At 46.2% G+C, this 18,012-nt stretch overlaps 1 protein-coding gene across 6 annotated transcripts in view; it reads right to left on the bottom strand.

Annotated features, from left to right (window-relative positions):
- The window catches only part of gabbr1b (gamma-aminobutyric acid (GABA) B receptor, 1b), a 50,646-nt gene that overhangs the window by 14,040 nt on the left and 18,594 nt on the right, over window positions 1-18,012 (bottom strand). For all 6 annotated transcript variants that reach the window (XM_048994074.1, XM_048994068.1, XM_048994073.1 and 3 more), the window contains 8 exons: window positions 8,071-8,231; window positions 5,366-5,500; window positions 4,666-4,836; window positions 4,154-4,255; window positions 3,530-3,595; window positions 3,020-3,211; window positions 1,638-1,883; window positions 1,497-1,560 (listed from right to left, as the gene is read on the bottom strand). In XM_048994074.1, the coding sequence (XP_048850031.1) occupies window positions 1,497-1,560; window positions 1,638-1,883; window positions 3,020-3,211; window positions 3,530-3,595; window positions 4,154-4,255; window positions 4,666-4,836; window positions 5,366-5,500; window positions 8,071-8,231 (1,137 nt within the window). The remainder of the gene's footprint in view (window positions 1-1,496; window positions 1,561-1,637; window positions 1,884-3,019; window positions 3,212-3,529; window positions 3,596-4,153; window positions 4,256-4,665; window positions 4,837-5,365; window positions 5,501-8,070; window positions 8,232-18,012) is intronic.

Below are 18,012 nucleotides of genomic sequence, written 5' to 3'. Positions count from 1 at the left end.
TTTCATTAATACAGCTGCCAGATGCTATACTGGCCCCTGAATTCAAACAAAACAGAGCGATTTCTAATCATGTAAGCGATATAAATTGCTTCGTTCAGTTCATGAATTGCTTTTACTTTCGCAAGTAGTGTGAACATGACATGTAATTGAAACGTGGAAAAACGGTGAAAAAGTTTAAAAAAAGAAGAGAAAGCATCTATCTTTCCTAATAAAAGCAGAGAGAGCAGAAGCGAATTTCGGAGCATGAGTGCATTCAGGGTGCTCACAATTCAGTCTGGTTCATTTCGCTGGTAATTCAGCAATCCACGAAAAATTAACTTGACTGATCACGAGCCGTATGACTGGGTTTGGAGGGGCCTTCAGATTTAACAAAACCAAAAAAAACAATTAAATCGCCCACTTGAAAAAAAAACTGATTTAGCAGAAACATAAGGGTCTTTGTGAACCTGCGGCCAAACCCGCTACATCTGGCTAAATGTTTCCAAACTGCTTAAATATGCAGTGAATCATTTAATGACTATCAGTGCGCGGACACAACTTTTCTGCGACAATGAGGAAGTTCAGCTTCCATTTTCAGCCAGGATTGCAAAGCTACCCAATCTCTTTTCCTGCAATGACCCAGTGAGAGAGAGAGAATTAATGACTTTACATCTTATCATGAACAAAAATTATGGATTAATGCTTATGCATGTGTGAGTATTTATGAATGTGTGAGTATTTAGTTATTCATAATGTTCAGGCTGTCCCCTGCCTTGCTGCCCTCTTCTGGGATCGACTCCAGGTTTTTACTGCAAACCAGCAGTGGATCAGCAGCTGCAAAATGGATAAATGGATAGATGGATGGATGGATGGATGGATGGAGCTCCCTGTTTTAAAGAAGGGCCAGGTGTCACTTATGACTGAAGTCTCCAGTCTCTATGGAGTAACTCAATTAAATGCTACAAGGAGCAAATAAATATCAGCCCTCTCACCCTAATGGTGATGCAGCTCTTTAGCAGGTTAGCGTTAGCGCTTCTGTCCACAGCTCCATGCGGGGTAACACCCAGCTCAGGCACCATTCAAAATCAAACAGAGCAGAGGCTAATAAGGCCTGAGTAAGACTTTCAAAGGTACAGGGAGTCCGGCAACCGCAGATTCACTGCAAATAACAGCCACCAGTGCTTCAAGTGATGTCACAACTCACTGCGATTTTACCCTGAATACAGCTTGTAGGAGTTTTACTTATATAAAAAAGAGAGACTGAGGGCAAAACAAAAAATGATGGGTCCAGAGAGGTAACCAATCAGACTGTAGAGGAGGTTGGCCCAAGCAACTAGAAGGGGCGGGACCAAGACATCTGATTGGTCGCATCTCCTCTAATTGCTTGGTCTCTCTAATCCAGTCATTTTTCTTTCTGTGCTCAGAACATTTCTGTGCAAGTAAAACTACCATAAGTGTGAAAACATGGTGGATGGTTACGCAGATGTCAGCAAGGCGGATGTTTCAGGAGACGGTACCTTGCAGCTGCTCGATAAGAGTCCAAGCCATTCTCGAACCCTGGGCATCAAAGACCACATGGCCCTGGAAGAGGGAGAGGCCATTAGTACGGCTTCGTGGTCAACTTTCCATATAGCTGATGAATCGCCCCGGCTGCTCACCGACACGCCCTCGAAGGAGCTGGTGTTGAGGGCCCGGTAGATCTCAGCTGTGATCTCACGATTGTTGTAGTTGAAGTCCTCCAACCTCCAGCCCTTAGCCTTCAGGGGCCCCACAGTCTTGTTAAGGGCCAGAGCCAACGCCCACACAGCGTCATAGGCCAGCGGGGCCTCCTGGAAGCCCCCCGTCTCCTCCGGGTTCTTGCCCCCTAGCTTGGACATCAGCTGCTCCAGGAACTCTTGAGATGTCTGAATGGGGGTGGTGACAAGCAAACGACCAATCGGAACAAGAGCCAAAGGGCGTGTGGAGTCGAGAGGTATACACCCCCTCTGAATGGCAGCAGACTCGACATAATGTCTGTCCCATGAGTCCTTACTTACCTCCCAGCACAAGGAGGGTAGATTTCGCTCATGGCAGTTTTACTTACACAAAAATGTTTTGGGGGCAGAATGAAAAATGATTGATTGAGGGAGACCAAAACATCTGATTGGAGGGTCCCACCTCCTCTAGTTGCTTGGACCCATCTGATTTGTTATCTCTTTGAACAAATCATTTTCCTTTTCCCTCAGAACATTTTTGTGTAAATAAAACTCCCGTCAGCGTAAATTTGGCAAGTGGCCCTTCGATCGATGTGCACAAGGCGAAACAAAGCTTGTCCAGGCTCAGAACGGCCTGTTTCACTAAAAGCAGCATAACAGGATCCCAAACTCCATTCATTAGCGCGGTGATGATTCCTGTGGCCGAATCATTGCTGCTGTAATGCCTGACAGTTATTACTTGACAAGGTCAATAAATCAGCCGCCTAGCAGTGGTGGCAGGACGCCGGATACATACAAATCACTCCCCCGATCGGCACCTTTTCTTCCTGCAGGAACGGAAAACCTGCAGCACTTTTTAGAAATAGCATTGTGACCTTTGTGTGCCCGTACGGTGAATCTCATATGCATGTATATTCCTATTTTTGTGCTGTAGTACATAATCACATAGGCATTTTTGTTATTAAAATAATTACTATTCGTTTTGATGAAGCCGTCTTTTTAAAGCTGTATTTATATTCAGATTGCATCTGCGCCATCTGTCAGAATTTAACTGAATCTAGATAAGGGCGCTGTTTAATTACCTAGATGTAATAAAACCGATAAAATAGCCACTCAGTTCCTTTGAAAAATAATGAAATCATGCCAGGTTGGGTTTCACATCCTCCACTCGACGGTGACTTTGAGTAAGTATCAAAAAACATGCTGGCGTCCTTCAATGTTTTCACTTAATGAGGTATCAGATGCAGCATTCCAACGGCAGCCAGGATGAATCAAGGCAGGAGGATGAGGATGAGGTCATGTGACGGGAACAGGAGTCACGTGGCAGGAGAGGCGGGAGTGCTCACCAGGTTGGAGGCCCCTCGGACCGTCTCCGGGTTCAGCATGACGATCTCCGTGGTGACATGCCCTTCCACGGCCTCTGTCATGTTCTCCACCGTGCAGTTGATGGACGGGTCCTTGATCTTGAACCAGTTGTCCGCGTACCATCCGATGAGGAACCACACGTATTTCTTCCCATAAAGCTTCTCCTTGAACACCTGGCATGTGATGAGAAATAGCGGTACGATGCTAAGGGATCGTCAGAGAAGGCTGACCTCTCAGTCTTCAGATTCTTTTCATGTCCCACTTTCTACACAGGCTAGCTCTCTCTACAATGCTTTCGCAACCTTCTTCGTGATGAGGCATCATAATAGGACACAGCGAAAGGACGTAACGAAAAACTCTAGGAGGATACAAAACATCGCTGTAGTGCAACATAATGATCAACCTTTTGCTAGCAGCATTTTAACATTGGTGACAATATGACAAAAGCCACAAGAGATGCAGCGATACAGCGCTAACAAGAAGGGACTGACCTCACAAAAGACTTTGCGCGCCTCGGTTTCGTAGAAGAGTCCCACGATTATCCTGGCGTCCTGGCGCTACGGCCCACAAGTAGCGAGCACCCGGGAAAGGAAGTGAACATTCAGAGAGCAGAAGAAGACAGCAGACGCCGGGGAATCGAGTCTACTCAGGCCCGGGTCTCAATTCCCTGGCAAGACTCTTAACAGGGCATTGCTGCGTCCCAAGGGGGTGGGGCCTATGCCTCGAAAATTCATGGCTCGTTGCTAATTAGCCCATATATCTCAGGAATCAAATGTAGGCCGATATACAGAATAAGGGAAGCGGGTGCTAGTCTGGAAGACTGAGAAGCATCTGAGAGCGGCACTTGAGTTTGGCGTTCTTGGGAGGGTACTATTTTTGGCAAACTTTGGTATGATTTTGCTGTTTTTTTGAATCCATGGGTCAGACGTGTTTGGCATGTCGGGCTATCAGGCCTGTGAAACAGACTGAGGGCCATGTTAGAGGTGGTAAGGTTATCTGTCTGCTGCCAGCGAGCTCCTGCCCCCGTGCTACACGGTCTGACAGTTGCTCCGCTGGTGGGGGGCTGGGTAGGGGCAGCCAGAGGGTTCGGGCAGTCGGCGGAAAGAGGGAGGCACCTTGAGGTTCTTAACTGCCACCGCCGGGTCAGTGAGGAAGCTCTGACGGACGCTGATCTCGATGCCGGCCTCTTTCACTCGCTGCTCCAGATCATCCAGGGTCTGCAAGAGGAAAATGTAGATGGGTGGACAGAAGCAGTGAGAGCAGGAGAAGGCAAAGATGAGCGTGCTGCTACAGCTTAGCAAGTAGTACTCTGTGTTAACAACACAAAGGTTGTGGGTTCAAGTCCCAGGGAGCAGAGGAAAAATAATAGTTCTTCCTCTTACTTCAAATACCCTTAGATTAAATCATATAAAGGAACAATATACAGAGGAGAGGCCAAAATATTAAACAGAGGAGAAAACAATGTGTTCTGCTATTCAGTATTGTAGTTTTTCTTGCTCTTGTTCTATCTGATCATTCGAGGAATTTATATATAATGTTCTAGAATCATGAAGACTGGATTCTGTCTTTCAAATAAAGCCGGTTTTGAATCTTAAACTGAGGAAGTGCAGGAGACTGGGGCACCGACCGATGTGAAGACCTCTGTGGTCTGCTGGATGGTGGCGATCTTGGTCCACTTCCACTTCTGGAAGAGCTGCACGCGGGTGGGGTTGTGGAGCGTGGCAGAGGGGTGCGTGCGGAAGAAGGTGGGGAAGCGCTGGCGGTTGGAGAGGGCGGGGGAGCTGGAGCCGTAGGACAGCTGGAGGGGGTGGAGAAGGGAGAGGTGAGAAGGAGATGGAGAGGCAGGAGATGGAGGTAGCCTACATACACTCATGATTAGGATCTTCCATGCACCGAACACTACAAAGAAGACGAAGATCCATTCACTTTTCAAATATCTGTGTCAACAAAAGCAGTACTATTAGTAATACTACTCAGCAGGCAAATACCTAGAAATTCTAGCCCCGTATAATTTTTACATATAATTTTACTTATCCCAGGGCCCTTATCAGGTGCTGCCCCCCCCGAATCAGGTACTTGAGACAACCACTGTAGGTTGCCGTCAAAAAATGTGGCAGTTTGGAACAAAATTTTGTGTCAGCTTGGACCAAAATCAAGATGCAGGCGATGACCTCACCAGCATGCAGTTTTTAGAATTCTTGATGCTAGTAAGGTACCCTGCATCACCAGCCAGTGGTCCAAGAAGCACTATGAAACATCCCAACATGCTGAACTGAAGCGCATTAGGAGTGCGGAGGTGTAGCAGACAGGTGCCAGCCTGGGCATACCACGATGAGGTTCCACATGCGAGCAGCCTCAGCCACCAGCGTGGAGACAGAGCTACAGCCAGGCATCAGCACGATCTTGATGGGTTCCGTGTACAGCAGGTCGTACAGCAACTTGGTGGCCTCGCCGGGGTCACACTGGCACAGGGAGAGACAGGGTGACGCTCACACGCCTATCTCAGAGGAAGACCTGTCTGACGAGAGACAGGACACCAGCAGCTGAGGATAACATGCCTTGCGCGTCTCTCGTATACGGACGTCTGCAGCCATTTTCCCAAAAGGTGCTTTGATCTTCTATCAGGTTCAACACATACAACCTAACAATGTAGTTTCAGTCTTGCAGGTTTTTGCAAGAAATCGTGCACCAAATACTGGCGAGAAAGGTCAGCAATGGCAGCTCTACAGATGCTTTTCTTGGATAAAGAAAAAGAGATGAAGGTGAAGATTCATAACTGCAAAGTAAGGAGCTTATGCTTGGCCCAGGACCTTTTCATCAGACAACGAGAGACAGATCCTCTCCAGACTCCCTGGAGCTTGGCAGTCTTATGGATTCTCTACTCCAAGCTCAGTGTTCACTTTCTTGAAAAACACAGGGGAAACTTGGCATGATCTCACTGTGCCCGGAAAACAGCAGCTTCGCTCCGTGCCATTAAACTTTGGGCAATGCGGGACAAATATCTTTTCTCAAGCAACCACTGTAAATATTCACGATCAATGCTGAACAATGCTTTCCAGGAGAAGAGGGTTCTTCAACTCATCTATACGTCTTATTAATGACACTTCTCTCAGAATGTAGCATTGCTTGTGCATCTCTCTCCCTTCTGTGAATTCCTGTTTCATTGCGATGTTGTCATGCATTTCACAGCCCCACAGAGAAAGGTCGACTTTCGAGAGCAATCATATCGTCAATATACGGCCTAATTGTAGTCGAGAAGGAGGGTTTTCTTTTTTAAGAGATGCTTCAATAGGTCCTCAGCTACAAGTGGGCAAGTGGGTCACAGACATCAAACAAACCCTCTAAGGACCACGGTCTATGCAATTAGCCATGCAATTAGCAACAGTTTAATGGTGACACAAAAGTAATAATTCCACATGAAACATTCTCCAACCCAGAAGCAGACATCTATTTTTGTGATTAAATACTAAACTTAACTGGCAAATCTATGCTGTACTGGCCTGAGTCCCACACATTTATCAGCTCAAAGCATTTCGTTCTTACCTTTAGGGGCATGAGAACTCAAGAACCTGAAGCCATTCTGACCCAACTCAATAAATCAATACAGAAGCAAAACTGGTAAATTTCATACAACTGATGTCAAGCCAGAGATTCACTGGGAAACTGGCAGACTGGGGATCGTTTATAAACCCTTCAAACCACCTAAAGGAAGATGAAAAGACCCGTGACAACGCAGACACCCCCACCACCCGCCTGCATCCTCCACGTTTGACAGCGCTCAGGAAATCGCCCCGGGAGGTGTGTGCCCTTCTCCCATGTAATGTGTGGGAAGCAGGCGAACGTGCTTAAAAACAGCTTGACCAGACACAGGATGACCCAGCCTCTTCTGAGCACATCCGCTGTCCTCGGTGCTGAACCGCAGTGATTCCAAACAAACCTAATAAAGGAGTCACCTCTGTTCATTAACACTCTACCATGGGGTCGGCACTCCATGATACACCAGAGTCCCTGATAAGAAACAAGTCGTGGGCTGGCTGTTACCCTCTCTGTGACCCAGAGAACTGCCAGCACTTCCTGTTTTCAATAAGCACAGAAACGTGGCACATCGATATGATGCTAAGGGGTGGTATCTAAAGCCATCGCATGTACAGCACGATCCCTGTAAAAATATGCGTTTGTTTCAACTGCAGTTTCCTCAGTAACTATTGCCATGCCAACCCCTCGCTCAGCCTCCCCTCCCTCCTAGGCTCAGAAGAGAGGTTCCAATGCAGAGTGATTCTGGCCAATCGTGGCGAGGCTCTTAGAAAAGCCAGCCATTCACAGCAGAGTTAACTGTTTGTTGGCTGCAGTTGCATGACCGTCTACAGTACAGTGTGTGATGGGGGGGGGGGGAGTAACTCAGCTGGAGGAAAACAGAACATTTCCAAAAGAAAGGGAAAAATTGAAAGACTGGCCATTGAAGGGATAAAAATACACAATAAAAGAAAAAAAGGTGGAAAGGAGATGCAACTGTACCAGGCAAACAAAATAGATTGTGTTTACTTAAGAGTATATTCTGACATACTGCTCTAACAAGGAACTTCCGAGCTGATGTCAGAATGATTCTACATCTTTCTGAAAACCCCAGGTGTGACACTGCTGTAACAGACACACACAGCAAATGCATATGATATTATGCAAACATAAACTAACCCCCTAACCTGACCTGAATACCATGAAAACAGGTGTTTGGCATGAGTGATCACTTATAAAAGCAGGTAAAATACGTCAAAGAGGTCAAAAAATGAAAGTAAACAAAATAATAATTAATAAGAGCAAAGTTACAGTTCAAGTACACGGAACTGAAGACGAACAGACCGCAAAAAGGATTAAAATGGGAGTGACAAACAGAAATGAACATGCAGACAAGCAGATGTTAGCATCGCGGAGCTGAGTAGACTTCCTCAAGCAGCCCTCATAGAAATTAAGCCGTGGTGACAAATCCAGGCGTCCGCCTTTATTCACATGACAAAGTTGGTGACGCGTTACTTACCATACTGTCATAGTATATCAGTTCCAGTTCGTAATCGGGCAGGATGTCAGTTCTCTTGTTGACCAGATCTAAGGCCATTTGAGCAGAGGGCAGACATGCCTGCCCCCCGGGCCAGCCCCCACTCATCGGGAATAGGGCGCCAATGTACAGCTTCTTCTTGCCTACGGCCGGGCAGGACCAAGAGAGAAACAAGGTGAGCCAGGCCAGGAGCAGGCTGCGGCTTCTCGGGAGGTGCGGAGCGCGGCTGCCGGAGCGCCGACACAGCGCCATCATTCCAGGGGGGACGGCGGGGCTGATGAGTCCCTTTAAGCGCTCGGCTGACGATGTATCACTCTCAAATGCTCCAGTGGACTTTAAATCAAATGACTTGAAGGTCAAAAATCAAGTACAAAAGTGCAATTCATCTACTTACATTTTAAAGTAAAATTGTGTATTTACAGCGGGGTATGGTAAAATAGCGGTGTATCCAATATTATAAAGTGCAAAAGATATAGAGTAATAAAAATTTTAATTTCTATCTAGTTTACATTAGCCTGTACAGCAAAATTGTTTTATTAGTAATACTCATTTGTGGACGAATAAGCAGCAAAGAACCGCGCATTTCCTCATGAACTCTTTCCTGCACGTGTGAGCTTTGTACAGACAACGCCACAAATAATATAATTATAATACTAACGCAAAAATTAGATCCCGGGAAATCGTGTATATCTAGCGAATAATACCGATTTGCTTAGTAAGTAGACGAAACTTCAAAATATTCGCGCAGGTTAATAAAGCCAATTAACCATAAAAGTGGATTATAGACTCAATGAATTGGTTTTTCTCGCGCGAAATTAATTAAAATATAAATAAAGGTAAAAAAGAAAGAGCGTCGCGTTAAGTTGTTTTGTTAGGCTGAAGTTTTACATCCGTAATTTAAAGCGGTGAAAGTCGCGTTGAGTCGGTCCTGGGCTGGAAACAAAGCGTGCGGTACAGCCGAAATAGCGCTACTTACTGAAAGTATGTTAACTTACAGCATAATAGACGAAAACGAGGTGAAGGAACTGGAAGGGTCGGGAAAAGGGGGAGGGAAGAAAATAACTCCCTCTCTCCAATAAAATAACAAGAAAGCAATAAAAAGCGTATGAAACTAAAACAACGTTTTTTATATAATACAGAAATTAGTCCGTCAGTCAGTACATGTAGCTACACAGTCACGATCGGTTCCCAAACGCGCTTGAGACATTAACTAAAATTAATCGTTCTGTATAAACTGAATAATAACCGCAATAGATACTGCTGCCGACATAAGGAATTACTTCTAATATGTACTGAATTTTCTCGGTGTCAGTCCGCTATATGGTCGACGGTTCTTTTAGGACGGAGGGTTGCCTTGCTGTAGGTATGCATCCGTTCATTCACGAGAAAAGGACAAAAGAAACGACGTGGAAAAATATTAAACGACAGCCCTGATTATTTTTGCTCGTTGACTGCAGCAGTGAGTGTGTGTGAGAGCGAGTAAGAGTGTGGCAGTATGAGAGAGGGGGAGAGAGAGAGAGAGAGAGAGAGAGACGGAGGAAGGGAGAGAGATGGCGCGCGGGGAGGGGGGTCGTTCTGTCCTTCTATGTTATAGAAACCACTGTGAATATTCAATCCTTAATACAGCCTCTTTCATTTTCTCTCATCTCCCCACGTCACCTTTTTCATCCCAGCCAACAGTCCCACGTTTTGTTAACCTCTGACTATAGCGTCTCTCAAGCACAGCCCTACATAAGCACTCTTTGCCTGTCACATGAAAGTCAGACACCTAATTAATGAGGCAGACTGCTGTTGTTTTAAGGGACTTTAACCGATTCTCTCTAATCTATTTCACCTTTTAATGTCTGTTGCTCTCCTTGCCCTCAATTTTACCATATCTACCCTTTGACAAAAATTCCCCAACTTATACCAACACAAGGCATTCAGAAACCGTCACTAAAATTCAGTACTAACGGATCTCTTTATTTTGCCCCTCACAGAAACTCAGTTTTTGAAAATTTCCAAGTCTTCCCCACAATCCATTTATTCATCCATCTTCCAAGAGCTTATCCAGTACTGGGTTATTGGAAACCTGCGGCCAATCATAGGAAGCACAGCGCTTGAGGCTGGGAACCTGAGATTTTATGGCACAAACATGCACACAGTCACATGGAGCCTCATACGTAATGTGCAATTTAGAGATTCTGATTAGCCATAACCACGTGCGTTTGGAATCAGAGCGTAAACAGGTTCACCTGCGCAACATCAACCCGCCAGCTCCGCATGCACAGAGCGGGGGTGTTAATTCAACCCCCCCGGGCCCCAAGGCGTCAGGCCACATCCCCTCTGACAGGTCTTTATGTCCGACAGAAACGGCATGGCTTAATTATGCATGCACTCATGTGTGCAGATGTGCTAAGGCAGGTTAAATAGCCTTCACGAGAGATAGTGTGTTACATCTGTGTACGTATGTGTCTGTAGGTGCGTAAGGAGCTGGGTGTATTTCTGTGTGGGTGTCTTGGGGAACCTGTGTGAGCAGATGAAGCAGCGAGTGTCTAAGCATGGTGGTAAATAATTAATTAGCAGTGTGGCGGCCTGACAGCGCTCCCCCCAGCCCCCACCCTCTCCTCTGTTTGTTCTACTCCTTAATTCTCACCGCCTTTTTACTCTACTTTCCAAGCTAATAGTGACCATTTCTTTCCATCTTCCTGTCAATATCTAACAGAGAAATAGTGCTTGTCTCCTGCTTAGTAGGTTTTCAGGTCTATGGAGGCCCAGGAGGTACAATAAGTATCACCAGGGACATCCCTGCTCTTTTGGCGATGATTGTTTAATGAGTTTATAGAGTAACGCCCTTATGAGGTGAAATTTTATTGATGCCTGACTTGGTTATGTCATCTTTAAACACTGCAGGAAATGTAGCCTTGATGCACATGGGAACCCTTTTAACAAGGAAGAGGCATTTGGGGCGTATGCATGAACACGTGTGTCATTGGGGAGCAGGGGCGACTCTAGGATTTTTTTTAAGTGGGGGGCATAAGAGGGGCTATAATTCATAGAGAGGGATCAGCCTTATCATTAGCCAATGATATGTTTGAGTTGGTGAGTGACAGGGGAGGGTGCACTCCGGGGACCAATCAGCTTTTGGCTAGGGCCATTGCCCCTGAAGTTGCCCCTCTGGACAGCCTTCAAGCTGATGAGGGGTCAAGAGGCCTTGGAGACATCGACACAACCGGACCTCGGATCTGCAACACGTCCCGCCTTCCTGTTCCCTAAAGAGTCTCTGGCGTCCTGAGCTCGCCGGGGGTTCAGAGGAATCCGTTGGTCACCCCGAAAAATGTGACATAACAGAATTCAATGAAGTCAGGGAGCCCCCCCACATTCAACATGTCTGGGGATTTCGAAACCCGCCGGCTGTCGTCATATAAATGCTACAAAAGGCCGTCTTCTCCAAGCCGAAATGTAATCAGCTCCCTGCGTTCGGGATCTTACTCGCAAACCACCGTGCAGCATATCCGCTCCTTTAGGAATCACGACAATTGCACACTTTGGATCCTACAGCTACAAGCAAAAAGCCGCCGCCCCCCAAGCCAGACACTTCCCGGCAAAGAAAGGAGCAGTTTGTCAACTGCGAGCTGGACTGTGGAGACTGCGATCTTTTGATTAAAAAGCAGCCAAGCAGCTGCCGTGGTGATGTCATTAATCACGGCGACCCCTGAGAGGCGTGGCGAGCGAGCTGGAGACTCAACGCCGGCCTTCAAAGTGACAACGAGCAGCGCTCGTGTTAACGTGGTGCGATAAGAATCGGCTCTGCGTGACTTTCCGAGGCTCCAGGACAGTCAGACTCAGGGGAGGGGGGAGAGTATCACTTCAGTTAATGCGGTCAATCTACAGAAACCCCCCATTCGGGTTTGCGGTGAATAGTGACCTTGATTGGAAACCTGCAACGGCGTAGCAGAGAACCTCTCCAAAGGGCACCGTGTTCCCAAGGTCACTACTTAGGATGACTCACACGAGTGTTAAATACATGGCAGAGAATTCAGAATTACAGGCACAGAGTAGCATATCCAAGCAACATAATATGTTATATATTAAACAACTGTCAGCGGCAGTTTGCACACTGCACACGTGTGTAGACCCTTACTTCCAGCCCCCCTGTTCTGCGCCGTCTCGTGTTCTACACTTTAAAGATCAGGCAAACCTGTCACTGTTCTATGTTGCTATTTCCTGTCACCGTGTACCTGTATGTGGATGATATGATTAAAAAGGCCCACTTGATATGACTTGATTTGAATAGTCAGAGACCTTTGCAACCCTTTTCTGGTTCCTCTCTCTCGGTTTGTCATGAATCCTGGGTAGTATGAGGAACGCTGAAGCAGAACATCAGTTGGCAAAGATTCTTGTCGCCCAAAAACGATTTTTTATTTTTTTTTAACTAAATCAGTCTGCGGCGTGATATTAGCGGGGAACCCACTGCACAGTTAACGAGCTGCACCATGACAATTAAGCTCAACTTGCTGAGAAAATGTATTTGCTTTCCATGTCTTCTAGCTGGAAGAGGAAACCGTCATTCCCAAAAGCTGGGTACATCAGCCTGAAAATGCCCCACGCAGACATGCAAGCAGCTCATTGGGTGGATCCTTCCTCCAAAATGTGACTCAGTATCGACAGGCATCCCACTAATATCCAGTTTGCTTTATCGTGCCGAGGCTCCTTATCGCTTTGGTTCATTCAAAGGCAGCTTTACTGGAATTCACTTAACCATTCTCCTGTAATCTATACGCCTATCAGCCTTTCTCTTAATATAAATGCCTGACTGTACAGCACCAGTCCATCATGTGAACAAAGGAAAAATTATGGGGTTCTTTACCCCGTCGACACTGCAGTTGAAATGTAGGAAATGTTTAAAGAACATTTCCAGAGATTAAAGAGACACACTAGGTATATAAGCGCAGCCATAGTGAGAGTCCCTAAATCACCGAAGAAAGATGGTCATCATGAACTGTCAGTACACACACATGCGTATATTATATATATATATATATATATACACATATATATACATATACATATACACACACATACACTCATAGACATATTTGTGGAATAGTTATCTCGCAGCACTGAGTACATTTCATTATGTTTGAGTAAAATCACACATATGGCTGTTTTAGTGGATGTCATTGTCTATTGAGAAATGGAGATGGAATAACTTTGTTTTTCCAGAATATTTCCAGAGGTAAATTGAGAGGATATACAGTGTATTTAGACATTCATACTTTTATTCATATCTGCCAGACAGTCGCTTACCTAATGCACTGTGATGCCGCTTTCTGAACCCTTAAAAGCCCCACGGACCTAGAGGTCATAAATGTTCCAGTTTGGCATACATAGTTAAGTGTAAACTTATTACAAAATAACAAGCAAGAATTTACTAAGTAACACGGGGCCTGTCACAGATGAGGAACATCCTACCTCACTTTATAACTCCCTAACACCACTGGCCTGAATGCAATATTGCCATACTGGAATTTTTAAGAATGAACCCATTGTAAAATATCAAAACGAACATGCCTGGCAAAGTAGGTACATACATTAACATTAAAAACTCAACATTAACAAAAGGTGTCCATCCATCCATCCATAGATCTATCCATCCACACTGCTTATTCAATACAGGGTTATGGGAAAGCCTAGTGCCTATATCCCGAACCAGAAGACACCCGGGCCTGTCCATCATCCAAATCATTCCAACATTACAGTTCTCATTAACCTAATAATACATTTTTAAGCAACATAGTCCCCACATTATCTTTTATAATGTTATGACAGACTGTCTTTATTTACCAGATTTAACAGGCAACTGACTGCTTTTGAAGTTCCTCTGGGAATCGTGCCCCCTGCTGGGCAGGGTTAAGCATGACACCACATATAGAGAGGTGTGAAAGTAACCCCCCATCCCCCACCCCACCCCACCCATGCCATCCTCCCAGCCCGACAGCAGTGGCGTCTGTGGGGGGAGGGGTCGGCGACAGGTGGCTCTGAATATGGGGCCCCCTGTGTCACTGTCTGCCAGGTTCTCACTTCGCTGGCAGGCCCCGGGCGTCTCGCCGGAGTGACTGGGTGGACCGGCTTCCAGGCAGCGTCCTGGACAGAGGCAGAGAGTCGCGTGAGCACGCGGCCGGACGTCGAGAGACGGAGCATATATACCGGAGTGCACTGCATCCGCAGTGATCCATCATGGCCATCGGCGCTGACGGGGCCAGCTGGCCAGGACACAGTCACCCCAAGGTCATCTGCCTTTTCTCACCGCTTCATCTTCAGAGTTAATTTAAAAGAGATTATTCTGATGCCACGCGTGTGTGCAAGCGGACTGTAATACCGTTACTGTCACGACAGATTTGGGTATTTCGCGTGACGGCTAGTGAGGTCATTTGTTTGTTTTTTTAGCTCCCTGTCAGGACACTGTCAGCGCGGCAGACCTGTAACGCGCACGGATCCCGCGGCTGGATCCCGCGGCCGGCTCCCCTTCCTGCTCTGTGCTCGTTTCCCTCTGCCTGGCTGTGAAATGTGTCCAAGCTGTTTAATAACATAGCTGCTGTTTCTGTACCATCTGTCCCTGTAAATGCAGAGTCTCCATTCCTGCACTCGCACTGGGGGGGGAGGGGGGGGGACTAAATACAGGGGCTCTGTCTGCATGAGACTAGCCTGATACGCCTGCAGCCTTCATACGCTCTTCCTGCTGCAGCACTGCTGTGGGAATAGTCCAGGCCAGTGATTTAGCATGTCCATCCAAATCTCCCCCAACTTCACTCCCTCTCTCTCTTCCCACCACTTCTCTCTTTTTTCCCTCTCTCCGTTTTTCTCTTCCTCCCTCGCAGTCCCTCTGGCGATCCCTTTTTCTCACCCCCAATATGCTATCCATCCTGTTTTCTCCTAATCACACACTCTCTCTCTCATTCACTCACTCGTGTAATAATGTTAATGTAGTGTCCACCGTACGTCCGTAATACACTCTAATCTGTCAGGCTGTCGTTTTTGGATGCAATTTGACTGTTATGTTATGATTTCTTTCATTTTTTATTTATTTATTTATTTATTTTGCATTTTTCAGATAAGCTTTTTCTCATTAAGGATTATCTTCACCGTGTATTTATTCTGGCTGCATATTACGGAGGTTCTCAGTCCAGGCTGAAAATACTCTTCAGCGCCAACGGTGGAAAGTTTCTGTGACTTTCCACGCTGCCTTGGCGAAATGAAAGGGAGACAGACAACGATACAGCCGGTGGCTCTTATAAGGGGCCGAGTCGGTCGCCCGGCATCCTAATTAATACTTAACGAGCAGCATTTGATGGACGGATTATAGACGCACTGAGGTGCCTCCACGTCCCAGCAGTCAGGTTAAATGGAAGGGATGTCAGACAGGGAAAGCCAACAGCCTCTTTAAATTCTTGTAAAGAGATTATTTTATGGGCACGGGGGTAAAGAAGTCAAATATGAAAAAGGCCTCCATCAGCCTTTGTTGAGCCAGCAACAAAGATGGTGGTTTATATTCCCCAGGAGGTGGCAAATATCACTCAGGGAGCAAGTTGTTTGTTGGCGGTCCGTGGAGATGACAGATCATCTGAGTAGTCAACTTGATTTGTGGATCGGTAACACAGCTGTTGAGTGATCTGACAGCGCGAGCTTGTCGTCCAGCTTGCCACGAAGTGCGCTAGGCTACATCTTTACAGGCCGTGAGGCTTCCGAAATCCCTATATTATGAAGGAAATATTCACGCCACCCATTTAGCGAACGGGGAGGGGGATGTGCCTCATTCTACGCATCTTTTCATCGGCTTCCTTCATTACCATGGCGAATGCGAAAGGATGCATTTAACAGCACTACGTCTTAAGAAGGGAGCTTAGTTTGCCGCTTCCCTGCTGATAAACATGGGAGATTGCTGTCCTCATGTTGTTTAAGGGAGTGATTATAAAAACGCAGAAAAAATATCACCCCTCAGACTTATTACCCCACAGTCTGTAAAGCCGATTCATCCGTTTGTCAAAATAAAAATGGACGCCACACAATGTACCCTTCTGCTCCAGGAGTACGAGCAGTATAGATTAGCCATTCTCTGTTGCCGACAAGGCTCGCAAAACAGAAACACTGGGATTTTCGCCGGGAAAACTGATTGCTTGTGGAAGGGTTATCTTAACAACCGGCGAATAAACAGCAATACTTCAGCAGACAATAATCCATTTAGCTCTGCGAAGTGACTCATTCCCATATTATGTTTTTTATTTTTTTCTCTCTCCGCTAGAATAAGCCATCAGAGTCCAAACAGGGGCCTCTTCCCCGTATGCAGCCACCCTGAGTCCCACAGTGACTCTTTTTTGCTGTATTTCTGTTTTCACTTTATTGACTTCGGCAGTCTGATTTGCACGCTGCAAGCAGGTAGTGTGCCACCATGCAGTAACAAGGGTAGAAGGTGCAATGAACTGAGTACAGCCTTTCCCAAGCTTACCACAGAGTTATGTTCTGATAAGCTTAACGTAAGGCAAAATATCATAAGGTGAAAGGCGTTTTAATACAGCACAGCTGTCCTATCAAACATCACAGCCTAGCCTACACTTACATTAGCCTTCAGTTGGGCAAAATCATTAACACAACGCCTATTTTATAATAAAGTGTTGAATATCTAATTTTATTCATTGAATAATGTACTGAAAGTGAAAAACAGCTACCTATCGTAAAGTCGAAACACGGACAGTCGTAACCCAGGGAACGTCTGTGCAACTTTACTGTGCATCAAATGGTATTATAACTTGCTAACAAAGTGGCAGATGTTGATGAAAACAGTGGGTCTAGGTCCATGTACAGTCCCCACAGATTTATCTGGCTGGGCGCCAGTTCACCATTTCGGGGTTTAAAACGCTGCGGGGGGCAAACAGGTTTCGGATCCTTTCAGAGATCACAGACACTGAAGATGCACTCAGATCAGATCTTGATGGAGTTTGAGGTCTCGTGAAGTTCTGTGATGAAGAGAAGGATCCTACCTCAGGGTATATATGTTATATATCAATACCAAAGAAGTCTTTTCATACCAGTAACCCAATGGGACAGCAAAAGGTACATTATTAACAGCTGTATGCCAGTTACAATTACCTAAACACCTCTGAGAACTGACGTCTGTATCTCCACATACAGTTCCCAAATAAAAAACTGCAACACCCAAAACGATCCTTCTAGTCGTCCCCAACGTACCAAACAAGACCTTAAATCAATGCCAGAACAATCAATGTCTTCTTGCCGATATCCTACATACACTCATTCATCCTGACTTAGAACAGGATGTGTGGAATCTAAAGAGGCAGCCAGGGCTGAACTGCCCCAGTGCGGGGCATAATTTGACTGCTTCAGCTTGTGTGCTGTTAATGAAAGGCCGCCCTGCCTGCTCAGAGTGGTTTATTCTCACCTCAGAAATGTCAGACTTGAATCAATTCTGCACAGCATTAAATTAATCATGAACAAGGGGATATGACCACCGAGCTTTGCTGCACTGGCCACACTCCAGTAACCCACAGCTTGGGGAGAAGACTCCGCTCCTTGGCCATGAGGTCATCGCTACGTGGCATGAATATGCAACCCAGTGCCTAGAAACAAGCTCTTTCAGACACAGCACATGTTCGGGGGGGGGGGGGGGGGCTGCATTGTCACCAGCTAATGGGAACGTCGTGTAAGCGTACATGCTGTGCTGCTGCCTTCGCCATCGGTGCTTTGAGTCTTGCTGTGTTGCCCAAACAGTTCCATCGCGGTTTAAGTCATTTTATGTCATCATCATGCTCGTGGCCATGGAGACAAACATGAACATGCGCTATTCGAAGAGGGAGACACACAGCGTTGTGTGTATTGCGTCATTTAGCACCCCGTGGACCAAAAGGCTTTTTCTCACAGCAGCAGCAG

Source organism: Brienomyrus brachyistius, chromosome 23, assembly GCF_023856365.1.
Source record: "Brienomyrus brachyistius isolate T26 chromosome 23, BBRACH_0.4, whole genome shotgun sequence".
NCBI classification, from domain to species: Eukaryota; Metazoa; Chordata; class Actinopteri; order Osteoglossiformes; family Mormyridae; genus Brienomyrus; species Brienomyrus brachyistius.
This window is presented reverse-complemented; position numbering and strand designations above follow the sequence as displayed.